Source organism: Cupressus sempervirens, chromosome 6, assembly GCF_028749045.1.
Source record: "Cupressus sempervirens isolate cs-2001-9-10 chromosome 6, ASM2874904v1, whole genome shotgun sequence".
NCBI lineage: Eukaryota > Viridiplantae > Streptophyta > Pinopsida > Cupressales > Cupressaceae > Cupressus > Cupressus sempervirens.
In genome coordinates this window covers 48,188,562-48,216,263 of record NC_143123.1, presented here as the reverse complement: position 1 = coordinate 48,216,263, position 27,702 = coordinate 48,188,562, and the positions used below count along the sequence as shown (strand labels likewise).

The 27,702-nt window shown below is 35.1% G+C and overlaps 1 protein-coding gene and 1 long non-coding RNA gene across 3 annotated transcripts in view; both read right to left on the bottom strand.

The window, feature by feature from the left end:
- VAD1 (GRAM domain family protein) overlaps positions 1–27,702 on the bottom strand; it is a 98,618-nt gene that overhangs the window by 52,149 nt on the left and 18,767 nt on the right. For both annotated transcript variants that reach the window (XM_089786636.1, XM_089786638.1), the window contains exons 3-13: positions 6,954–7,004; positions 6,631–6,696; positions 5,246–5,341; positions 5,049–5,150; positions 4,777–4,862; positions 4,438–4,634; positions 4,216–4,256; positions 4,029–4,116; positions 3,784–3,870; positions 3,638–3,692; positions 1,683–1,749 (exon numbers count right to left, since the gene is read on the bottom strand). In XM_089786636.1, coding sequence (XP_089642762.1) covers positions 1,683–1,749; positions 3,638–3,692; positions 3,784–3,870; positions 4,029–4,116; positions 4,216–4,256; positions 4,438–4,634; positions 4,777–4,862; positions 5,049–5,150; positions 5,246–5,341; positions 6,631–6,696; positions 6,954–7,004 — 936 coding nt within the window. The remainder of the gene's footprint in view (positions 1–1,682; positions 1,750–3,637; positions 3,693–3,783; positions 3,871–4,028; positions 4,117–4,215; positions 4,257–4,437; positions 4,635–4,776; positions 4,863–5,048; positions 5,151–5,245; positions 5,342–6,630; positions 6,697–6,953; positions 7,005–27,702) is intronic.
- On the bottom strand, positions 10,322–12,599 carry LOC149551066 (uncharacterized). The gene is made up of 2 exons (XR_016353280.1): positions 10,938–12,599; positions 10,322–10,568 (listed from the first exon to the last, which is right to left on the bottom strand). It is a non-coding gene; the product is annotated as an uncharacterized LOC149551066 (long non-coding RNA).

The window sequence follows — 27,702 nt, the reverse complement described above, 5'->3', positions numbered from 1 at the left end:
TGTCTTCCAAACTATGACAAAACCAGTAGGAGCAGATCAACATTTGAATTTCCCCCTGGTTCAACAGCTAGCTCTCTGCATGAAGCGTCAGAAATTATAATGGTACTCAAAAAGTAAGTAATCTCGTGGGTCAATATGAATACTATCATATATCAAATTTTGGCTTGTATCACCCGATTTTAAAACAGGGTGCCTCTATAGATAAGCCGTTACTGCTAGATCATCAAGCGAATATGCCTTATACTCTTTTATCATATGTATCTTTCATTTAAACGGGCTATAGGGGTTACTGTACAGACAAGCATATATTAATAGAATATATATTTAGCTACTACACAGCCTTTTGTATGTGGAGATGGCTTTTGCTTTGCATGTCTTTGTTTCAATAATAGGACAAATTTTAATGGATTTAAGTACTAAGCTTATGATTTGTTAATTTAGATTGTAATCCTCGCTATAGAATTTTTCGAAATCTTTAAAATTCTCAGATATTATAGATGGATTTTCAGTTTGCCTTTCCCTCGATTCTTGTTTAATTCAATTGGTGATACAACCTTCATCTAACTATGTAAGGAAATTAATCTTTAAAAAATTAAAGAACTTGGTTCACATATGTAATTTTATCTTTATTTCAAAATCTCTAACACTATAACATTAACTAAACAATTATAAAAAATTATTTAAGATAGACCTCTCAATTATGATAAAAATCTAATTAACAGTATAACAAACTGGGTTTATTAATAACTTTCCAATCTTAGCATGTAATTTATCCTAAATAAGAGGACCAAGTGGCTACTTATTATAATTGGTTTTGCTTTAAGATACATTTAACCCTTAACATTTGTTGATGTTGGTGAATGTAGACAGATGGTGATAATCCTCCCTCCAATCTGATTCCTCTTTGGAAGACATTTGTAAAAATCTGGAAATTTTGATGTAAGCACTGGGGTATGCCCCTTTAACTATTGTATAATATAGGACTAAGGTCCTGGGCAAGACAGGAGGTTTTCTTTCCCTGTTCTTTCCTACCTGTGCCCGTCAGAACGGGGATATACTTGTATATTTACTTAGTTATTAATAAAATGTATCAAGGCTTAGGCCGTTTACCGAGCAAAAAAAATATAATTCTTATCGTGTATTTGCTAAAAAATAAAAAAATTTAGTAATATTTTAATTTATAATGCATTCATTCTCTTCCTCTCATTGTTTATATGTATAAATAAAAATTAATACTATTTTTTTAATTTACAACTGATATATTTATTTTTTATTAAATAAGTAATATATTTTAATTTTAACAGATATGATTATAATTAATATATGTTTATGACTTTTATGCTTTTTTGTACAGATGTGCCCAACTCTCAAAAAATACTTGCCATATCCACGTACCCAATTCAGATTAAAACTACCATAAGAACAGTAACCAATCACAACAATAAATGTTAACCAACAAGAGCACCATTGTTTTGCATTTTATTGTGCTAGGAAATTTATGGTATGAATAATTTCAAAAGTTATCACCTCTAGGATTCGACACTAAATTCCATAGCTTCTAAAATGGCAACAAGAAATGCAAAACAATTAAATTATATCAGATATAACAAAAAGGATATGCTCTAAGAATGCAGAGAGAGAAATAATTTATGTTCTGGCTTAATGTCTTCCATTGTCCATACCTCAACACGAAAATAATCTCCATAAGGTATGTCATTCATCTGCTGTGATGTTTCGACCACCAAATGACTGATTCAAACAGGTATTGTTAGTACTTACATAAGATTTGTAATACACTAAAACAGTAGTCATATATTTAGACATCGATAAATTATTTATTTAGTTTGCATGGTAAACTCCAAAGAAAAGCAATCACCAAGCATTTTCCAGAATTAAAATTACAGAAGTTACATACCACAAAGACCATTAAGGACCCCATTATGGGCCATCAGACCATCTAGTGCATGTTGACACTTGCATGAGAACACAGCAGTTGATAAAAGTAATATAAAGTAAATAGATTTGACCAAAATCAGCACCTAAGGACTCCTACAAATCCTTCTGGAACTAGTAGAAGCATTTGAAATAACTGCAGATACTGTGGCCTATAAAGTTCAATAATTAATCATTATCTTCTTTTTTACCTGTAAACTGTTGAATAACTTGGTTTAAATGAAATCAGCAGAATTAGGGATAATAATTGACTAATATAAAATCATAATATCTCTATACTTAACATTCTTTAATATAACTGTTACTGGCTTCTTATCAAAAGAAAAAACCACATGCTATATTTGATAGATCAATTTGATAACATGGATATACCCCCATTTGAGTAATGACTAATGCACTGACTGAATTTTGTAATGATGGCCAAACAAGTCCACAGCAAGGAAATTTTTTTCAATCATCATCAATACACTCATACCATAGATATACATGTACAACTGTATGCACTTCACCATAACACCCTTTGCTCAAAGTATCAAGAATCCTCTCTCCTTTGTTAAATGGAATCGTATGGCTATATATGTATTTCACCATAGAAATATTATATCATGTGCAAGGATAGTGATTAATTGGACCTATGCAACAAGTAAGAATCAAAAACAATTTAAAATCAAGGCCTGTTTACAGACTTTTTGTGCTATTGAAAATAAAATACTTGCAATGTTCTGACTGCATCTTATATTCTAAGTATATAAAGGAGTGGTACAACTGTCTGCGCTACATAGGGGCAATTGTGAAATCTTATTTTTAAAGACCTACCAAACTGGTGTTTCCATATTTCTGGCACCCCAAGTGTCTCTTCTGCCACTTCCAACTGAAAGCTGATTCAAGTAATTGATATGTCCCACTTAAACACAATTATATTTTATTAACATATGCTTCCCACAAGCAATATTTATTTTTCCCTTTAAGGCTTCTTCAATCTATTAATAGCTTTATGGCCTTCTCCAAGGAACTATACACTCGTGATCATGTGCTGTAATTACGCACTGCAATTTTCATAATTCAAATGTCTCTCTAGCTTCACTTTCAATCTCTAAGGACCTTTCTGGTTACAGACCACCCTTCAGTAGGCCAATATACATACAAAGGTTTCTCAAGTGGTCTTAGCTACCACAAATTCACAATTGTATTTTTCTCTACAAGACATCAATCAACCCAGCTTCTTCTCAAGCAAAGTCCCTCAACTTCCAACAAATCTTGCAAATCCTTCCTTAGTTTGCAACAGTCTCTCTTAGCCTAAATCTTTGGTATATTCATAGGTTCAAACAGATCACTAAACATATCTGATACCTAGCAAAGAGCTCTACTTCTTGCAAATCTGACTCCCAACTGAATTAAGGCTTGGGCATTAGAACCGCAATAGAAATCTTGAATGTAATTTCCATTTAAAAGACAAAAATTTATGGAAATCTTAATTTAAAAATCTGAACGAAAAGTCTAATAAAAGTGAGAAAGAATCCTCACACTCTTCAATAAGAAATCTGTAAACAATCCTATCAGCTAATAAAAATTAGAAAGGTGATAAGAAATTAAGAATACTTTTTTAGAGCCCACTTCATATGATAACTCACACAAATTTGAACAGTGATTACTTCTTGTATAATAAGTAGAAGCTACCAGTTACCTGTTTTTGTACACCCGGAACCGTTGCACTTCTTGACAATGTGTGAACCTTGAACCTTAAAAAATAAAGAATAGAATTGATAAAATATTGAAACTAATTTAGTTATACCTAAAGCCACCAGTATACATTAGCTAATATGTCCTTACCAAAGTAAAATTTAACAGGGTGTCGAAACGAGGCATCACGAACATGTCCAAAATGTCTATCCTCATTCCATGGAGTACATTGAAAGTCTGGGACCACAAAAAAACTAAAGAGTTTAAAACACAGCTAGCATAATGACTTCAAATCATATATTAATATATCGTATTTCTCAGTCAGTTATAAATCTCTTTGCCTCCTATATATCACCATACTTGATTATTAAGGAAATAACAAAAAATTTGTTCACCTTCATCTCCACACTTTCTATGAAAATTTTGAGCAAAACCAGTAGCATCATTTGAAAAGAACAGCTGGAAAAACTCCTCCACATCAATCTGTGAATTACCATGAGATTCTTATGTCTATCAAGATTGACTTAATATGACACTTCAATTAAATTTCAATGCTCAGAAATGCAAGTCAGAATAGAATACCGAAAATTTCGATTCACCAACTATCTTGAATTGTTCAGGTACTGTAACACATTAATATTGAAAATGAGATTATGCAGATTAATTAAAGTGACTGAATGATCTTCGAAAGAAAGTTGATCTGGTAGTACTTCACAAACATTAAATTCTTTCATATTGAGTATTTAGAAGTGTTCAATTAATATATAAAATTTTATGAATAATGAAGATGCAATGCAAACAGACCCTTTGGAGCATCCACGTCTTCTACTTTCCATGAAGAAGTGCATGCATCTGAGGATACATTGTGAACAATGGAATCTTCTAATTTATTTGTCACTGGATTTTCTGAAATATTTTCATTGATTGAATTGCAGACTTCATCTTCAGCAACAATTTCATTAATGGACTCCTCTATTTCTAGGGGTGACTCCTCAATATCTCTGCAAATCAGATTCGTCAAAGAACTTAAAACTAGCATAACAAAAAAACAAGGAGAGGAGCAGACAAACTGCAGATAGACCTTCGGCCTCAACTAGATAGTTCTCCTGACTGTAACAAAACTCAATCAAGCCTGATCTCTACCTTCCTGCAAGGTTCACGTCAGGAAAAGTTATCAAAAGCGGGGTGTCACTTTCCTCCAGTTGACCGTTAGGTATTATAGAAGTATCCTGCAAAAAGTTGAAAATCTTGTTGAATTTAATTGAATACAAACAGCAAAGAAAAGGGACATTATTACATATCAATAATTTATTATTCCAGTCTTTAACCCTCCCAACAACAGTTCAAAGCCCATCTTCATAAATCACCTACAGGAAAGAAAAGTAACATGCTAGCTGAATGGACATGACGACAACCTGAGAGTTCAAAAATGTCTTTGCATGTTCACTATGTTGCATCCAGCCATCCACAATCAACCGATAAGCCTCATCTCGAGATAAAAATGAACCAAAAAAATGCTGCGAAATAGAGGGAAAATAATGAACACAATAAAGTGAGCCATTAGAAACATAATTAAATCACTAAATCTGCAGCAGTTGTTACAAAGATTTACCTTTTTCCCCCATGCTACAATCTCTATGGCATTAGGAAAGATTCCTGCTGTTCTTGCCTTCTCTACAGAAGTAATATCTCGAAGTGGGATTATTTTCTGCAGCACAATATCATCTCGGAACAATAGAATATTTAGCTCATCATTTATAGATATAATTTGGATTATAGAACACAGACTGTTATAAAGGACCATGATCTCACAACAACAAAAAAGTAATTTTAATTAATATTGTTGTTGTTTGATAAGATCATTTCCACTTAAAGAAGCTTCAATAACTAATTTATTGATGGAGCACTAGCCTACTGAAGTTAGAAACTCAAATTCATGCATCCATTTAGAATTCAAGAAATAAGTTGCACAATATTATACTGTTACCCTAAAAGAATTTGCTGAGCATATAATAAAGTATATCCAACCAAAATAAACAATTTACATAAATTCTAAATAGATGCAAATAATCAAAGGAACAACAAATTGCATGTCCAAGTCAAATGTATTTTTCTTATGCTACCAAGATCCTTTATTTAGTCCCGTATCTGCATACCAGTTCAGTTATGGTACCAATTCATCCTTGGGTACGGCTTGGACACTTGGGCTCAAAGAAAGACCCAAGGACACTTGAGTGCTCGCGCAGTACCTAGGTGAATGTAATGTCCCCAATATTTGGCCCTTCCTTGGTGACAAGCAGATGACCAGAGGTTGGCCAATCATTTGGTTTCCCTAGGCCAAAAGAGTGTGGAGACAATTCAATAGCAACAGCAATCTAATACCAATAGTATTCTGTCGCTCACATAGGTACCAATAGACACAGGAATTCAGGTATCCCTATGAGATTGGTATGCTAATCAGATTGGGGTATGGGACTGAATGAATAAGCAGACGGCTATATTATATAAAAATGCAATCACTGGAATTGTGGCTACAGAGACAGAGACACAGTGCACATTCTTATAATGGGGTTTTCCGGTAATTAGGGTTACTCGTGGATATCTCAAAAGAAGCATGTTTACCAGACAATAAATCATATAGCAAAGATCACATACACTAATGAGAATCTTTGGAAAACAAATAATATAGATATTAATTTCAGTTGGAAGCTGAAATGTAATGATAAAAGGTATATCTAGGGAATATACATGAAAAAAGAAATGTTGAAATAGACATTATCTTATACTTCTAATATATTGACGAGTAATCAGGATAAAAAATGACAAAACTCTGAAGATATTTGTTAATTATTTAATTATAGTTATGTGATAATTCAATACAGGCATAAGCTAACTCTCAAAATCTAAATATATAAATTCCTTTCATTCTAGTCCTTTAAGTCATGTCTGTATTCACTGTCCAAAAAGGATATATAGCATTATGTTTGAAGAGTGTACCTTTTTCTCATATCCAAATATATTGGAATAGAAACAAACATATCGCAAAAATAAATACATGTGACCCTGCAAAAGTACAAATAAAGAATAAATCTGTATGTTTTAAAATTCACTATGGTGTTTTACTCTCACTAAACTACATTATCTCAATAATTTGGTTTGAAACAACTCATATTTCATGAATAAAAGACATTAATATGAGATCTAACCAAGGTAAAACAATGGAAAATGTTTAGCTTCAAATAAAGGTACCAAACTCATTTCTGAACCAAAACAGATTTTATAATAACTTATGGAGGCAAAATAACTAAAAGCAAATGCACCTGAAGAAGTATATTTTTTTGAACTGCGCAGTTGAAATCCCTCACCAAAACCTGTAAATTCATGGCCAAAGTTCACCTATTAGTGAACGCTAGACTTATTCAAATAATTTAGTCAATAAGCTAAGAAAGTAGAAATACAATTTTGGAATCCTTTATGTTCCACAAACAGTCATCACAGAATAATTAGATTTCCATCAGTATAAAACATTCCACTTTTCTTAGAAGCGAAAACTGTCATATAGAGAGAGTTCTCATGTAATGTTCTTATAACTTTTAGGGCCCTTAGTGAACTGCCAGTTAATTATGGATGAATGTGGAAAGCTGATTGAAAGAAGCCAACATACTCAAAAATCTAAATCATGCACCTACTAACACCTCCAATACTCCAAAGCCCAACAGCCAAAGCCCCTCACAAGGAAAGGAAAGCAAGCCTTCTCCCACTTTCAAATCTCAGATAAATAAATATAGACGTACCCTTTCTAAAGAAGTTCTTCTCCATTTTATGTACCACTCCCAAAAATTGATTGAAAAGACATTTTTTCCTCCAAAAACGACATGGCTGCTAGATGAGCAAGTAGACCCCTCTGAAGATCCAACTTTCTATGCATAAAATGGACCAGAAATTGTGAACTATTGAAGATAATGCTTTAAAGATTTTCAGGTAAATATATTAGGACCAGAGGTCAAGGTTTCTCAAAAACAATGCTTCAATTTGCAGAAATCAGCTGCATATATTGCCCCACAAACCATAAAAAACTGGATACATGCTAGAAAACTTCTGGATCCATACATATATCAATGATGAGTAAGGCATATATCCTTTGTTTTGTCACGCAGAAGCAAGAAAAGGAGGGACCCCTGATTTCTGAAATGTTGCCACATTCATGAAGCCATGGACTTTACAATTCTATCATGTGAGGGATCTTCCAAACATTGATCTTATTTGGATAAGGCTTCTGATTCTCTCTACTGGATACTGATAAGAATTTACACTGCATAATATTAAAAGACCAATATGTGAACATAATCTTACTTTTGAGTTCACTGCAAAATCTGAAGTGCTGAATTAGACTGGGATATGTTCAACATTCATTGACTACATAAGCATTACTTATAATGACAGGTCTACCATGACTGTGGACATCTCAATAGAATGTGCCCTAGCCTTTCATCACATGAACAATATGAGGAAGAGTAAGTGAAGGAGAAGAAACCCAAAGATAAGAATTTATTGGAACCCAACATAAAATTTCTCCAAAGACCTCTCCACTACAAAATTCAGCTCAGATATAAAGTATCAGTAAACAAGCCATAGAAGATATAAAATTCCAACATGCAAATACATGGAAAATAAAGCTACCCTTCAAATGACATAAAGATGGATCTTTCTACCCTTTAAAACCAATTCTCAAATAGTATGTTCAATAAGTCCCTAACCTACCTCTACCGCCCTAGGAAAAAATGAAACAATTTACACCATAGAAGCAAAATAGCAGAGACTGTTAAGGAATAATGCATGCCTTCTGCAGCAGACAACAATTCCATCCAATGACTAGATCCAAAACCATCAAAAACAAACCAAAAGTTATCATTTAGCGAATTTCCAGAATGACCAAAAAGAGAAATTGCCAACACAAAACAGTATAGATCTGTTAAATAACTAACTGGATTCCAAGGACTGTCATCACAGATTTGGTATAGTAAAGGCTCTGGAAAAAATGAAGAGCAAATGCTTGCAATTCCATGGAATATCAGAGGTCTCAGCATGATAGATTTCATTTTAGATACATGATAATTTTGTTTATATTGCTGCACTTTCACAAAGATTTGCTCAAAATTGGAATTTGAAATCCATTTTGTCATATCATACAGAGTCGTGGACATCACAAATATTGACATTACAAATTGATGTTGAAATTTTCACCTGCTTCATAAAAAAATACCTTTGAACTTTGTTTTTAACAATGATTTGTATGAATACATAAAGCTAACAGTAAATTTCTGTTACAAAAGAGGAAAACTACTAGCGTCCATGATGCATTTACATTGCCCTGAATTTATGATTTCGATATTAGTAAAATGTGTATGACTTCTATACTGGTGACATGTATATCCATAAAAGATCATTTGATTATCATAGCCAAGGTTTGATTTAAAAATATTTGGTAAAAGAGAAAGTCTAGGTTTATAGCAGAAATATTGAACATACTGTATTTAAATGTGAACAAGTTATGCTTACAAAGTCAAGGAAAGAAGCCAAAGAAGATGCCTGTTTCTCAAAACATCCGAAGTCATTTAAAATTTATATTCTACACAACTCTTCTAAAATTCAAAATCCAGGAATCTGTGTGGTTAGACATGGGTTTGAAAAATTTTATTCTCAAAATGTTTCAGCATTCCTTTAGCACCATCAGAAAATATCATGCCCATTGCCCACAATGTTCAACAGAAACGCAATCTATTAGGATTTTGATTGTTAACAAAAGTGATGATGTACCAGTCACCTTTATCTTTCTTGATCAAGACTTCTTATCTGTTGAATAGTTCTTAGCTGAAATGGTGATTGGACATTGTGAGAAGAAATTCAAACCTTATCTAGCAAATGAGGAGCAAGAGGAAGAAGAGGATTTCATAGCAGAATTTTTTTTATAAAGAAAATGCATAATCTCAAGAGCTATGAATGACCCAGCTCCAAAATGACTACGCTGAAGCATTATCTGACAAATGAGGAGAATGAGGAAGAGTAGTTCTTAGCAGAATTTTTTATGGAAAAAATATCATATGTCAAGAGGAATGCATGACACAGCTCAAAAATGACTCCACTGAAGTACACACATCTACATATGTTCAATGAAGATGTCAAAACAGCACCCTTGGATGCAAATTCAGATCAATCTATTTAGATATAGTATGTTTCTTTAATGGTCATCTTAGTTTATTTAGGTAGTTTCTATTTCCAACATTTGTTTATGTTTATTTCTTTTAGAAACATCACAATGTAATTGCCCTTAAATTGTAAACTCGATTTTCATTATTAAATATCCAATCACCATTAGATGCAGTGTAACACAGGCCCTAGGGGACTAGGGGACCAAGGGATGGCGGGATGAGTTTCCAGGACGGGGGCACAAGGGGGTCCAATTTGGGGATGGCAGGGGGAAAGCTGCAAGGTGGCAGCGGGGAGGGGTGATGTATATACTATATACTATACATATAGTACTTGAAATGCTACTTACAAAAGATGTACAATAGAATAAGAAGAAGAACAGCAAACTTGCAAATGGAAAATACTAAATATTTTAACATTGAACAATGGATCGTTGCATATCAAATTAGAAATTAGAAATTAGAATACTAAATAAAAAATGTTGAAACGAAGAATGGAAGATTTCTATTATATCAAAAATATCATAAAGATAATTACATGAGTAGCATGATATCAAAACAAGTACAAAATGTCAAAATGTAATGAAGGGAGGCCTCTAGTCATCCCTCAAGGAAAACTCCTCACGCTGGAATTGTTGGACTCGAGATCAAGATCTACCAAACGAACACTAACCAACCCTGCATCTAAAGTTGTTGCATCCTCGTCAATCTGTATTGGCTCCTTTATCTCTACATCTCATCATTTGTTGGTGTAAGAAATGGTTTTTCATAACAAAACAAAGACGATCTATAAAGAGTTGTTTCCCAACAAATTGTTGAACAAATAACTGAATTCCTTTTCATGGGACATTAACTGCATTTAACTACCAACGATTAACTAAAATAACCATGTAATAACTATAATAACGATTAACTGAAAATAACTATATCAAAGATCAACTGAAATAACTATATCAATGATCAACTGTAATAACTAAAACAACGATTAACCAAAATAACTATATCAATGATCAACTATAATAACTAGAATAACAATTAACTATCTTTTTCTACATACAAGTAAAGTAAATGCTTAACATGAAAAGAAGAAGAACATACAAGTAATATCTGGTGAGTCTTTAGTTGGTTGTGCAAGCCTCGGCTTTCAGTAAGAGGAGAAGCATTGACTTAGGCTTAACCTCCCAACCTTGGACTATACTTATCCCTACACAATCTATTAAATTAGAAAGGCCCTCACCACCCCGAGACCGGCCTTGGGATACTTTTAGTCCAGCCACCTGAGCATTTTGGTGTTTAGAATGTACACAGTTATGGATGGACATGTCTAAATAACTGGCACCACTAACATCAAGTGATCAAAGATAGCAAACATGCCTTTAAACGACCTTGGCCAAGGTTTCCTGATGGGTTTGATGACCTGATTACCACCGCTCGACTTGACAATAGGGAAACAATATTATAGACAAGCATGAGCTATTAAATGAAATTAATTTAGGATTATTGTATCATGTCTGACTTTATTTCCATGTCTTTGCAGATTTCATCTCACCTATTCACCTTTCCATGGCTATACAGCCAGTGAGTCCTAGGTGCTTGGAAATTCAAAGCAATCAGCTGTATCCATTGATTCTCAACTAATTCATGAATATTATATGTTTTTGGCTTAAAGACTTGCAGAAATATCATTGATTCTGACTTCCAAATGGTATATTTAAATCATGATTTCATTACATCATAAATTACTCTTTCTTAAGAGGAACTAACCAATAATACTTATGATGAGTATAACTATAGTATATTGTTATGGTAATCAGATTTCAGTAACATTTGATAAAGAAAAATATTCAGCAATGCTTGGAACATGATTGACCACATAACCTGATATAATCTGGAAGATAGGAGTCTAGTTGGACGCTGTGATTCAACTGTTCCTCAAAATGATCTTCAGACACAAAAACCAATACAAAATATATCACAATTTCAGCAAGAAGATCAATACAAGGCAAAAAAGAGATTGGCAATAGACGTTGAAATATATCAAATGGTATTTGCAGAGGTATTGGGTGGTAGATGGAAGTCGGATGCTTGGAAAATATAGAAGTCGGGTGCTTGGAAATATGTGAGTTGGGTGCTTGAAAAAAAGTCTTCCGCCTCTCTCTCGACTTCTTAAATAAAAAGATAATGTGTTTCTTTGGCTTCCAAGAAACCGTAACATAAAAGAAATGTCTTGGCTCTTGAACACCCAATAAATATGCCTAGTGTTACAATCGGTTTCACGTAAGAAAAATGAAATAAAAAAGATGGAAAAAGATTTGAAGGTTATAAATAAAAAATAATTAAGGTTTATATCTATCTACATACACATGGATATAATTATGGGGTGACATCATACTATTATTAAAAAAATAATAATATTATAGTGTCATTTTATTCTTATATCTGTGTATGTACATAGGTATTTATTATAATTATGTGATGGAAAGGTCAATCAAATAATAGCTCATGTGGGTCCTTCAATTGCATCCTGAAGTTCAAGTCACTAGGTCCTTACCAAGGCAATCTAAGGTCATACTTGTCATCCTAATGATTGGACTAAGCTAATATCTCATTCTGTTGATCCCGTTTAGCAATGCTTCCCCCCTTCATCTTCTCCTACAATCACCTGTGCAACATTTCCATGATAATAATAAATTCCATAATAATTTTCATATTAACATTTAAAAGAATTTAATTACTAACCATAATTCCAAAATCAAGCAACTGTTAAACATCACAACAAATAATGGATAATAACCATCTTTATTAAACAGTTAATACAACAAGTATAAATAACTACCTACTTCACATGATTATGAAAGAAAAATCCGTTCACCCTAACGGCTATGAACAAATTTAAAATTAGGTCAAAATTTGGGATGTAACATACCCTCCCCCTTAAATTGTTCATCGTCCCTAATGAAGATCACAACAAAAACTTAAACAATATCTATTCAGATCATTTCAAGAAAGCAAAGGTTCAAGCTCTAGCCCTAGAGAAAAGATGAGGGTATTATTGAAAGATTTCGTGATAATCTTCCCAGGTGGCATTATCTTCTGCATATTGATCCCACTGGACCTTGCATTGAGTCACCTCTCGATTTTGTAAGTGTAGCTTACGCACCTCAAGTATTTTGAGTGGTTCTATTTCCACCACCCCTAGTTCTCGCACCTATAATACGTTCCAATCATTTATATGATTATTATGAGTAATGTATTTCTTAAGGTATGACACATGGAAGACTTCATGCATCCTTGCAAGGGCTGGTGGTAAGGCAATTCTGTAAGCTATTGGGTTCATAACTTTCAATATTTCGAAGGGTCCCACATACCTTGGGGCTAACTTAGCATTCTTACCAAACTTGATAGTACTCTTCTGAGGTTTTACTCTTAATAGTACCTTTTCTCCCACTAAAAATTCCCTAGGTGTTCTTTTTGCATCTGCATAACTTTTCTATCTGTCATTGGCTTCCTTCAATCTCTAACAAATTTGGATTATCTAATCTTCCATTTCATTAAGCATTTCAGGCCTAACAATAATTCTATCTTCCAATCGATTCCAGCTCACAGGAGTTTTACATTTGCGGCCATATAGAGCTTCAAAGGGGGTCATTTTGTAATGTCCCATTTTTAGCATTCATAGCATGATGTTGTCGTTAGCCTATTTCCCCACGGTCCTGTAGGCTAACCAGGACATTAAAGGGGCTTAGAAGCCATTTGGCCTAGATAGTTTCAGTTGCAAGTCTTTCTGAGGGGTTTTGAAGCAACTTTGGGCATACTTACTATTTATAGTAAGTCATCTTGGGCATGGGTGGACATCCAGTGGCAGCGGTATGTCGATGGTAATTGTTTAGAATCGGCAAGAAGACTTGTTTATCATTGATAAGATTTGTTTTACATTGATAAAGCTATTTTATAAAGTTAAATTTAAATATTTAACTTTATTAATGCATAGACTATAGTTTGTGGAAAATATTTAAATTAAAAGAGTCCCCTTTATTTTATAACACATTGGAGACATAAGTTACATAAAGGGAGTTATGTTTTATCCCACATTGATAAAACGAAGAATGGAGCTCTTGTGAGAACACTATAAAAGAAATGGAAGAGCTTCTTTTAAGCATGGTTGGAAATATCAAAGAAATTGGAGAATTTTCTGGAGGTTATGTCTCAATAGTTTGAAGGACGAAATCCCTTCAAGCTGAAAATCTTGACGCCATTGAAAGATATGGTCTTGAGATTCAACAGGGTAGCAATCCGAAAAAGCAGAAACGAAAAAGCAGTCCGAAAAAGCGGAACCGAAAAAGCAGGCGGAAAAAGCGGAATCGAAAAAGCAAGCGAAAAAAGTGGAACTGAAAAAGCAGGCGAAAAAAACGGAATCGAAAAAGCAAGCGGAAAAAGCGGAACCGGAAAAGCAGGCCGAAAAAGCAGTTCGAAAAAGTAAAGCAGAAGGGGCAGCATTGAAGGAAAATTATTACAGCCATCTACAACCAGGTTCCCTTGTTAGTATTGTTTTTTTTAGGGTATTATAAGTTTCAGCTGTAAGTGTGCATCATACCAGCATTGTCATTTTGGTAATCCATGTAAATGCCAAAATCTTGGCCATATTTCATGAGCATTGTATTAGAAATTTGATTGCAATCAAAAAGATAATAGTTGCTGGTGTCATTTAAGCAATTCTATCTCATTATTTATCAGCTAGATAGTTTGCATACCAACTGTTTGCAAAAATGTCAGTTGGCTGTAGGTGTTCTTTTCTCATGCTTAGATCATAATATATGCACTAAATATTGTCAAAATTAGGAGCACACTCATGTTAGGTCATTGTGTAGTTCATTGTAATCTTCTATCACTAGATTCTCATTGATGCAAATTGGAAAAAAGTCATTTAAAGCAAGCTGAAATATTATATCAGTCATATGTCCCTTGCATGTGAATTGTTTGACAAAATTCTTTGAGCCTTCAATCAGCATTTTTGAGAGCAGATTTGAGAAGGGTTATTACAGTGGTATCAGAGCTTGCTTGCAAAGTGTTTGACGAAATGTCAAACCACTGAAGTATAAAGTTTTTTGGTGTTTGAAGAAGTTATAACCTATTGGGGTTATTACACATTTTAATGGTGGATTGATAGGAATTGTTATCAAAAAATTCTACCAAGGGTAAAAATGTTTCCCACTAGTATTGCCAATCCATATAGTAAACTCTTAAAAGATCTTCTAATACCTGATTTACTCTTTCTGTTTGACCATCTATTTCGGGATGATAAGCTGAATTGATGTTTAATTTAGTCCCTAATGCTGAAAATAATGTTTGTCAAAATCTAGAAGTTATCCTAGCATCCCCATCTAAGATAATTTTCTCTAGAACTCCGTGCAATCTGAAAATTTCCTTTATGAATTTATGAGCAATTTCTGGTGCTCCATCGGTTACTTTTCCTGGTATAAAGTGAGCAACTTTTGTCAATCTATCTATTACTACCAAAATGGTGTTGTGTCTATTCCGTGTCATAAGTAATCCTTGTACAAAGTCCATGGAGATTATTTGTCATTTCCATTCTGGTACCTCATTTGGGTCCAAAAGACCAGCTGGGTATCGATGTTCTGCTTTTACTCTTTTGGCATTCTAGGCATCCTACCACAAATTTTGTTATCTCCCTTTTCATTCCTCTCCAAAAATATAGAGGTTTTATATCTGACAACATTTTAGTTACTCTAGGGTGTCCTAAATATGGAGTTGAATGAGATTCTTCCAAAATCATTCTCCAAAGTTCAGTTATAACAACGAATCTCTTTTGTGGGCCAAGTACTCTTGATATGGGTGTTGTGGTTAACTTTTCCTTAAAGCATTGAAAAGCATTGAAAAGCTGATTGACATTTTTCCGTCCATACAAACTTCCTTCTCTTTCTCTGAAGTAGGCTATCTTGGAGAAATTTCTGACAAATTTCCTATAAAACCTTGCCAATACCATAAAACTTTTGACTTTTGTCACATTTTTAGGTATAGGCTATTCCTTAATTGCTTTGATTTTTGACGGATCTACAACTATTCCCTAAGCTGATATAATGTGTCTTAGATACTGAATTTCCTTTTGATAGAAAGCGCACTTAAACAATTTTCCATATAATTTATGTTCTCTTAACCTTTGTAAGACTTTTTCCAAATGTTCTTGATGTTTTTCCTCATTCTTTGAATAGATTAGAATATCATCTATAAAGACCAGTACAAACTTATCTAGGCAATCTTGGAATATGCTATTCATTAAGTTCATAAAAGTTGTTGGAGCATTGGTTAACCCGAAAGGTAACACTATGGATTTATAATGCCCATACCTGGTTCTGAATGCAGTTTTGTGAATATCTTCATCTTTAATACGAAGCTGGTGATATCCTGACCTCAAATCAATCTTTAAAAATATTGTAGCACCTTTCATTTGATCAAAGAGGTCGTCAATTCTAGGAAGTGGGTGTTGGTTCTTGAAAGTAACCTTATTGAGCATTCTATAATCTATGCATAATCTCATAGTTCCATCCTTCTTCCTAACAAACAATATTGGGGCTCCCATGGTGATACACTGGACCAAATCAGTTTCTTGTTTAATTGTATTTGCAACTCCATTAATTTTGTGGTGGTCATTCAATATGGTTCCTGAGAAATGGGTTCTGCTCTTGGTAACAAATCTATGGTAAAATCAAAGACTCGGGATGGAGGTAGATCGAGGAGTTCTTTGGGAAACACATCCTGATAATTCTTTAGGTAGGGATATTTTTCTTGAAAAGATTCCTTTAATTTTTCTCTAATTTCCCCATCTTCAAAAATGTAGTCATCTCCATATGTGGTATTTATAGGATTTCTCATATCTTCAACTCTTACTGCAAAAATCTCGCAACCTTTTCTTCCACATTTCTTAAGTTGCATGGCAGATATTTGTTTTCATTTAATTTCATGTTTAATCCCTATATTGTTTGTAGGTTTGCCTTGGTCATCCAAACAATCTACAGTTTTAGGAAGACAATCCACCTTGGCCTTATGCTCACTGAGCCAATTAATGCCTATAATAATGTCGTAAGACCCAAGAGGTGCCACATACAGATTCAATTAAGTAGAGAAATTTGGAAAATCAACCCGAGCCTCAAACAGACATTGCTCTACCTTAGCCCTTGACTGTTTTGCATACTCGACTGTCTATGGTTTTGCCATAAAACTAGATCTCATTGGGAATCTACTTAATAGTTTAGGCAATATAAAACATTTAGAAGCTCCAATATCAGTTAAAATAGAGATAAGGGTTCCCGTAGATCTTACTGGGAGTTTCAATCAGGCCTATCTGTTGTTCTGCTTGTATATTATCAAGGGTTGTGTGGATCCTTTGTTGATAAACATGTTGTTGTTGTGGAAGAGGTGGTCGGTGCGACTCATTGGTGTTGGGTTTGACGGGGCATTTATTAGCATAATGATCTCTCCCACAATTGTAACATTCTAAAGGTGCCCCTTTCTTTTCATTGCTCTTATTATTCTTACTTGTACTAAAATTACTTTTAAAATCCTTGATTCAATTCCCTTTTGATTCTAGCTTGCTAAACTTATAATCCTTAAATTGTTTCTTCTGAGATCCAGTTACTGTACTTTCTGTATTCCAGTTTGTTTTCCTTTTATTATCCCAAATGGAGTCATCTCTCTTGATTTTATATTCTTGTCGGGCAGCCTTCTCTAAAGCTTCTTCCATGGTTCAAGGAATGAGAACATCAATTGCTCCTATTCTATTATTTAGACCCATAATTAATTTCCTCACTTTTAGATTCCTGTCTTGTTGATATGGTGGTACATACTTTAGTAATCGGGTAAATTTCTCTCAGTACTTGTGTACAGTCATATCTCCTTGCTTCAGGTGTTGGAAATACAGCAATTTTTTGTCATAAAAGGTTTGGGGTAACCAACGATTCCTAAAAATGGTTAAAAAAATTTCCCAGGTGATTTCAATGGTTTTAATGTTTTGCTCAACCTTGGTGTTTCCCTACCATGTAGCAGCTTCTGCAATAAAGTGGTATATTCCCCAAACCGCTTTTGAGGTTTCTGAAAAGTTTCTAATTTCAAAGTATTGTTCCATTTCAGTTAAACAAACCTCTAAATCCTCTGTGAATTCAGGACCAGCAAATTTGGGTGGTTTGATCTTCTTAATATCTGCGGACAGATCACTCACTATTTCTTGTTTCTTTTGTTTTTCAGTTTGAGTGGGTGAAGCTTGTGAGGTTCTCTCATTGTGTCAGAGACTTTTGTCTCTGTTCAGAGAGGAGGTGAGGATTGCATTTCCTCTTGGTTCTGCCCCATCTAAGCTGCCATCTCATTCATTCTTTTTTCCATATTATCCAACTTCTATTGCATTTCTTGCAAAATCTGAAGTAATAAATCAATGGATGATTGTGTGTTTTCATGGACCATGTCATGACCTGCAACGTTCTCATCGTTGCTCATTTTGTTTTTTAACTAGTTTAACCTGAAAATTTACAAAATTTTGTGTCAATTTATAGTATACATATTTTTAAGTGTGCCTACAACAAATTAAAAGAGTTTACGAGTGAATATAACACACGAATAAACCAAATTATTTAATTAACTTTAATACTTTTGCTGCTAAATTCATGGCAGCCTATTTACAAAAATTTCCTCTATTGAGGATGTTTACATCATGGAATCTAAATTTTGTTTCTCAGCATTCAGTTCTAATTCAGATTTGTACATATTTTGCACCATCTAGGATCTGTGGAAATGCAAAAGAGTTGCCCTGATGAGCGTTCCAGTTTTCAATTAGTTTGTTTCTATATGCTACTTTACTAGCGGGAGTCCACCTAACTTTTTCCTTCTTCATTTGTTGCAAGGCCTGGTTAAGAGTTTCATTGTCTTGGGGCATGGAGCAGCTAGTGTAGTCAAAGTTTCTTTAATGGTCATCTTAGTTTATCTAGGTAATTTCTATTTCCAACCTTTGTTTATGTTTATTTCTTTTAGAAACATCACAATGTTATTGCCCTTAAATTGTAAACTCAATTTTCAATATTAAATATCCAATCACCGATCGATGTAGTGTAACACAGGCCCTAGGGGACCAGGGGATGCCTGGACAAGTTTCCAGGACGGGGGCACAAGGGGGTCCAATTTGGGGATGGCGGGGGGAAAGCTGCAAGGTGGCAGCAGAGAGGGGTGATGTATATACTATATACTATACATATAGTACTGTTAGTACCTGATATGGACACGATTTTAAAACTTCAAGTGCAGAGTTCTTGAACCACCTCGAACTGAAGTTCAAAGTAGTTCAAAGCTATGTTCCACGGAGTTTCTGGGACGGGGACATTTTAGGGGATGGGGACGTGTTTCCGGTACGGGTACGGGTCGAAGCCAAAATTTAGGGGATGGGACATTAGGGGACGGCGATTAAAAACATAGGGGATTTTTTTTAATATAGAGACAAAATTCAAATATGTATATCATAACATTGATAAACCATTCACCATAGACATTTTAGAAGATAAATACATGGAATATTATCAAATGGCAAATACTAAGTGCTTCCATTATAACAATATCACATACATATATAGCAAAAATTAAAATGCCTAAAGGCTTCAAGTATCATGCTGAAATCAGAATGAAATAAAGAGAAGTCCAACTAAAATAGTTAGTAAATAGTAAATACCGAACGCAGTCTTGCCTCACTAAACACAATCTTTGCTCATTGCTGCTACTGCTCTTATGTTTTTTTCCTTCCTCTTAGCAAGTATGTTAAATCGAAAAATGAGTAGAAGAGTTAGTGTTTTAATGGACCAAATATGGGTTGCATATTGTTATTATGTCTTTAAGATGACTAGGGGCCACACGAACAACAAAAATTAGGAAAAAATGTTTTTTTGGGGATGGTTTGCCTTTACCAGATTGACTGGAAAAAAGGGGACGGCCAGCAGTTTCGGGGACGGATAGGGGACGGCAAAACTGTCCCCGATACTGCTGGCCGTCCCCAAGTTTTCTGCCCAAAAAAATTGGCCGTTTCGGGGACGTTTCTGAATTTTTCAAAAAAGGGACGTCGCAGGGTACGGCCAAAATTCGTACCCGCGTCCCCGTTTCGTACCCGGTACGGGTACTAAGGTACAGAAGCAGGGGACGCGTCCCCGTGGAGCATAGGTTCAAAGTGGTTCAAAACAGTTCAATTTGTTCATGTGGATTTAATGATCTATTCTGAAAGGTTAGCATGTATGATTCAGTAGCTTGGTCTCAGTGATTCATTTCCCAGTTCAGAATTGCAGTTTGCTAGTTCACAAACTTCAAAAAAAACCCTGGTTCAAAAGGTTCAGGGATGGAAATGCTGAAGCAAAGTCCAGAATCTATGTTCAGTCAAATACCCAGGTTCAAACCCGGTTCATAAAGCATGTTCAGATCAGCAGTTTAGAAGGTTCAATAAAATCAGTGTTTTGATACAAATGTATTCAGAGGATTGTGCCCAGAGTGCAGATTATTCTTTGAAAGTTTGTAGATTCAAAGTTTCAGATTATGATGATTTATAAGGTTTGGAGTTCGTCATCTTACAAGTAATCTGGAAGACCCAAGTAAGGCCGACTTCTTGATCCCAGTTAGAAGATTGTTGAAGTGGAATGAAACTTTATAGTCCTGTCATGGAATCTTGATGGATAAAATGAGAACTCAATTTTCCATTTGGGGTTATATTACTTTGATCAAGTTAAATAGCTTACTGGGAATCTGAAAATGAAGATTGAGCAGTACATACAATAAAGGCATCGACATTTCCAAGGGAACATGATGGTGCAGGTCTTCAAATGAGATGGCAAAACAACAATATCAATTCATGAAGGGAAAACTAGCATTCGGGAATCCTACACTGTCGTATATCCTTCCTTAATACAACTAGAAGGAGGTCTAACAGAAAAGGAAGATAAGAAATAAAGATCCAATCTGCATGGAAAAGGGCCTTGGCTCAGTCAGAATTTTCTCAAATAAGATATGCTGAAATCAAGATTCAGAGCTATTGGCAGGGTTGGCTGGCTGGAGAGTATTTTAAAAAACAGAAGGCAGCTGCTGTTGTGATTCAAAGTTGGTTTCAGGGACATCAATGTTGGAAGCAGTACATGTTATGTATAGAGGCCTTGATCAATATTCAGAGTGTTATCAGAGGAAGATTAGTGTTACAAGCTTATTCAAAATATAGAAATGCTGCATGTGTACTGTAACATGCTGTCCGAGTTTGGCTTTCAAGAAAAGCTGTTCAGAAACATGGTTATTGATCTGTTGGAGAGAAGCATAAATTCAATGAGTTTGCTATAGTAATACAGGCAGCTTTTAGAGGTTGGCGGGAAAGGCAAATATATAAGATGAAGCTTAGAGTGGCAAGGACCATCCAGGTCATTTTTCGAGGAGGTCAAGTTCAAAAAAATGCTATCACATGATATTTCAAACAAAGGACTGGGGCTTGGTGAAATGGATTATGAATCTAAGTATGCTCGACTGTTCCCCAAACTCACAAAGATAAATATGAGTATTGAAGCTGCAAGAACTATTCAGATACTATCGTGGTCATGCAACCCCTTTAGCATACACTAATAGAAGAGAAAATATATATTAACAATGCCAATGTTCCACAGGAATTGACTTGTGCACAGAATGGCACTCATTACATTACCCATGTTGAATATATTTCTAATTCTCATCAATCAGATGTGGCCAAGATCCTTGAATTAGAGAATACTGCACAGAGATTGCAAAGTTGGCGGAGGGGAGTTCTAGCACATAGATCACGCTCAGCTATTGTAATTCAGTCTCATTTTCATGGCTTGCACTGCAGGAAAGCCTTTTTGAATTATAAGTTGTGCGCTCTATTGATTCAAGCATGTTGGAGAAGCTACCTTGTAAGGAAGAACCAAATTGATATAAGTCAACAAATTTCAAACCTGCGGTTTCGAATTGAAAATTCTGCAGCTAATGTGGACAATAATTTGCGACTAGAAAACCATTTGACAATGGCACTCGAGGCATTTGACAAGGGCACTCGAGGCATTATTGAATCATAAAACTCTAAGTAGAATTCAAAGTTTAATCGTTTGCTTCAGCGTACTGCCATGGAAAATGATTAAGAAATGTATTAAAAAAAATAAAGCGTGTTCCCTGAAACGGAGTACAGATTCTTTTGTTTAGAATAATGAGTGCCTCGTTCAACAGAAAACATTGAAGACGCATGCCTGGTTTTACAAATGTTCGGGGAGACAGACTCTGAAACTAACTGTGGCCAGTATATGATGTAAAACACCATGTGACATGTTATGTTGTAGCGTAGAGATTGAACAATGACATCATCGAGTATGAAGCAATATATGATGGGTTTCCTGCCAGCAGTGAGAGTGCATATATGAACAACGTTGAATGAATGAAGCAGCGATAATAAATAGTAAAGATAGACACTACACCGAGGAAGCAACTTCAGTAAAAGAAATGACCAATGTTTCAAAGAAAGATTAATTCAAACTCAGTGGTATTATTCAGAATGGTTTATGGTTTTGAAAAAGAGCCATCGGGTTTTAAATAATAAACACTACAGCGGTAAAGTCACACAATGATCAGATTGATTGAAGGCAGGATTCAGTAGTAACAGATTATGGGACAATTGATGATCTTTGTGAGTTATGCATTGGCCAAGGGGCATCCCAAATGCAACTTAAGCCTCAAGAAAACATTAGGCTTATTTCATGCCCGACTAAACATTTTTGCAAGATCCTAAGTAGTGGACATCTGTCAGTCAAGTTTAATTCACATATATTTAGAGTCCAGCCAATAAAGGAGATGTAAAGACATAATATCATCAAATTATTCTAATGCCTCGGGAAGATAAAAGGATGGGTGGAGATAATTCCAAGAATCAGTTACCTAAACTGAACAGCCACCGACAACAGGGAAAGATAAATATATCTCAGCAAATGTGGAAAAGGGTTCGATCTTTTTTTCTCTCGGAGGCTGCAGACTGGGGGCTACAGCAAAGGGAGAAGTTTTCAGAGTTATGCCATTTTCTTGTGAAGGTTATAGGGGGCAAAGCAAGTTTCCATTTTCCTGTTCTGGACTATGTGTTAGCAATAGGAGAATTTTGATTTGTTACAGCTTTCTTTAATGGTGATTGTAATTGCAAATGCATAATAAGGTCTTTGCATCTTTTATGCTTTAGGGAAGGGAGACTTGAAAGTTGATTGTATGTCAAAACTTTGAGTTTGAGCGATCCTCTTTCCACTAATTGTGAACTTTGTGTCACTTTAGTTTTCTCTAAACTTGCTTTTACCATCATTGTTTCTTGTATACATTCTTTGTTTCTGCACTTTCTCAAGAAGATGAAAAACATATTTCTTGATTTCATCCTTTGTAGCATGTCGGGGTGAATGAACTTTGTGTCATTTACCATTTATTTTCTTGTAGTTGTTTGGTTTTCCCCCATCTACTTTGTGTTTACAAGTAGATGTTTGAAATCCTTTTGTGCTTTCTGGTTAAAAGCATCCGCAATCAATTCATTGTATATCTTGCACGGGGAGCTGTACCCAATAAAAATTCAGAGGAAGGTTATCAATCCAATGATAACCTGTCCAACTGTTGGTGCCGATTAATCCTCCCACTTGGGCATTCAGGGTTGTATTTGCACGCACTTTCTAGGAGGACAATTTGTTCACTAACAAGTACTTAAAATGTTGGTTATCAAAAGATGTATAATAGAATAAGAAGTAGAATAGCAGACTTGCAAATGGAAAATACTAAATATTTTAACATTGAACAACGGATCATTGCATATCAAATTAGAAATTAGAATACTAAATAAAAATGTCAAAATGAAGAATGGAAGATTTCTATTATATCAAAAATATCGTAAAGATAATTACATGAGTAGTATGATATCAAAACAAGTACAAAATGTCAAAATGTAATAAAGGGAGGCCTCTAGTCATCCCTCAAGGAAAACTCCTCACGTCGGAATTGTTGGACTCGAGATCAAGATCTACCAAATGAACACTAACCAACCCTACATCTAAAGTTGTTGCATCCTTGTCAATCTATACTGGCTCCTTTATCTCTACATCTCATCATTTGTTGGGTTCTCCTTGCATACACATGTCTTGGGGTCAATGATACAAAAGGAACTATGTACAACCACTAGCTTCTCCACTCTCCTAGAGGTAAGTATATTCCACTTTAGAGAGTGGATTAAGCTATAAGTAGACTAGTTCCTCTTTGCAACTAAAGAACTAGAAATTTGAGATAGCAGACAAATGACTAGTGTGGTAATTATTGCTCTTTGTACTCCATACATTTCCACCACAAAGTCGGGTTCTCCTATGCCATAATTTTCATATCCATCTTTGTCGCATTTGAATAACTCTTAAGAGTGGCAAATTTCATCCACTTAATGCAAATCTAGCCAATCGTATGATCATCAAACATCTTATCAATGCACATAAAGAACCTTGCATTCACCTTATCACCCACAATTGATGCAATTGTACCAAGCCTCAATGTGTAACACTTTAGATTCAACAGCCATGTACAAGGGAGTGTTCATCTTGTCTCATCTGCATTGAGTGATTGGTTGAATGTGCTTATAGTGAAATGTTAAATAGAGGTCAGTCTCTCACATAGCAGTTGTCATTCACTCAAGCATAGAAGCGATACACTCATGCACCTCTCCAAGGGTAGGTGCATCCCCATCACCATATCTGATCACCTAGAAAACTAGAGTAATGATAGAGACAATGTATTTATATTACTCTACAATTGATCACACGTCACTATCTCCTTCACCCTCTTCCCCTACTTTGTCTTCCCTCATCCCACCAATTCCACTCATTCATCATAACCATGTTTTGCAGTGCCTCTTGCACCTCAAGCATTCTTCTCAGGACAATATAATAGGATTCTTCTCATGACAATATAATAGGATGCGTATATGGTCTAAATTGATTTCAAGGACTCCTTCACATAAATCTTGAAGAGTACATGTGAAGTGTGGTAGTTGCACATAAACATCCACACATCTTTCACATTGTTGATCATAGTTCTAATCCAATCAATATTCCCCATGTCCTTGAGTGCAACGTTCATGGCATGCACACAACATGGAGTCCACCAAAAATATCTGAAGGCTCTCTCAACAAACTTCCCTGCAACTCTACACATGTGTTGCATCTGTCACTACTTGGACCACATTTTGTGGGCCAAATGCCTGAATAGTCTCCCTAAGGACCTCAAGCCAAAAATCAAAATCTTTGCAATGCCCTTAATAATCAATTGCCCTAAGAAAGTATGGACCCTTTGAACCTGTAACCATGATGTTGGTAAATGTACAATGCTGAAAGTCCATCCACCCATCCATAACCATGTAGCATCCAAAATTTATCCAACATTCCTTCATCTACTCCATCAAAACATTCATGTTGGCATAAATGTTATCCAAGATTGTGGTCAATTTGTGCTCACTTGGTGGCACATATGATGGTCCCCCATTTGCTACCATCAATATCATCTCCTTATAAAAAGTAGATCTTGTTACATGCAATGGGATGCCATTAGCAAAGAACTTGCCAATAGAATCATCAATTTGATCCTGCAATTGCACATTGAACAAATCAGCTATGGGTTACTTCGTGCCTTGCGTTTTCCCTACTGCACTCAAATGGATGAAGGTCCTAAGGCTAACCCTGACATCATTCCCACTCTCTGATGCAATGTATGAGTAGAAACATATTGTTGCCTTTTCATCTGCTGAATTGTCTAAACTTGTTGCCTAGTAGAACAAAGTAGTAGGCATTGCAATTGTGTCATCTTCGAGAACACCCCAAAGCTTGTTGAACCCAATTTGATACTTAAATTTTTGGGATCAAGCAAAAACTTACATAGACTCGCACCATGTACTTTTCAAAAGAGGAAGTGCACATTGAGTCTAGTGATGCTCCCAAACCATCTCATACTACAAATGTTGCATTTCCATTTTCTTGTGCCACCATCTAATGGGTTTGGGATTGTTGTTCTTGGTGCCAATTCTTTGAGAGGAGACTTGGGATCATAAGGATCACTAGCAAACTATGTAAAAATTTCGGAGGAGCAATCCATATAAGCTGGTCCACTAGCCATGGAACTAGTTTAGGCACCTGGATCAGCCCTGTGTTCACTCTCCTCAGGCTCAACCTCATATTTTGATTGACTTCGACACTTAGACTAAATTTCCATCTCATTTCCACTCATATCATGACTATGAGATCTCATCGTGAAACTGCATTTCACAAAATGAAAATAAATTTTGTAGGTAACTAGTTTCAGCCAGCTTTGAAGATTAAAATTTTTTTAAAAGAGTCTAAAACAAAATTTAAAATTTATGCATGTTGAGGGTAAAATGAAGAATCATCATATATTCTTCGTTTTGCCCTCAAGATTCATGATAATACATTAATTAAAATTCTTATTTGGAGCCTGAAACAATAAAAATGAAAAAAACATAAAAAGAAAACTAAGAAATTTTAGAACGTAAAACAAAAATGAAAAAACATGGTAAACAAAATTACAATGAACAATCACCACTCAACATTTTGAATTTTTAAAACAATTTGAAATTTAGAAAGAAAAAACAAATAAATAAAACAGAGGCCTACCCTTATGCTTGATGAATCTCTATAAAAGAAGGTGTATAATCCTCCTCTTCTTCTTGCTCCTTTTTCATTTGCACTCACTTCTTTCACTCCTTTTTTCCTTTAAACTCTTTTCTATCAATTGTAGAAAACAATGAGAAATGCAAATGTGAGAAATAAATGAAGCTTGGAGAAAAAAAAGTAGTTTGGAATGGCCAAGGTGGGGACCTTGCTCGTTTAGTGTCACAAGGGGGAGGATGTTTGGGCGTCCCCCTGCTGTCCATGAACTTTTGTGCATCCCCCTGCGTCAGCGATGTGTGGGTGGCAAAAAGGTGATCGTGGAGGAACATGGACATGTCCCTATGCTTCATTGATTAAATGGTATCAAAATGACTCAATGGGATTCCCAGAATTTGGCAAATTTTCTTTTAAAAAATCATAGCCTCTTCTTATCTAGAAATTTTTGCTAAAATTTTCTTTTTATATTTTTTGACAAACAAACAATCTCCCACTTCAAGATTGATATTGTAACAACACCGCTACCCCAAAAGCTCCCACTGGATTGACACATCTGGACTTGATTGTTTCTCATTTTCACTATGATCAAATGTAAGACCAATAGAAACTAAGCAAAAAATTAGTTTCTCTCGAGTTACTCATTGCCTTGCTCAATGTATCTATAGAATCTTGCTAGCATGTACCTGCTCAACTTTAACCATCTGTCCTCTAAAATTGAGGGTATGAAATGATACTGAAGCTGGATGTGTGAGCCTTACAATGAAGGGCTAAGTTCTTTGCATGATGAATCACACTCTAATTGTCACAGAACAACTTGCTATTCTCTTGTGCCTTGCTCAATTCCTCCATAAACCTTTGTAACCAGATCATCTCCTCATTAGCCTATGTAGAAGCAACATATTTTTCTTATGTTATTGAGAGTGCTACAACCTTTTTCAATCTGGAAATGCAACTGACTGTTGTGCAGCCTACAATAAAAACACACCCTATAATGCTCCTCCATCAATATCCCCTGCTAAATCTGAATCAACATAGCTTTGTAAAGTGGAAAAAGAACATCCAAAACATAAGGACTGAGTTGGTGTACCTCTCAGATACCTAGGAGTCCACTTTAGAGCATTCTAATGCTCTTTATACTGACTCACAACTCCCATTGCATGTGC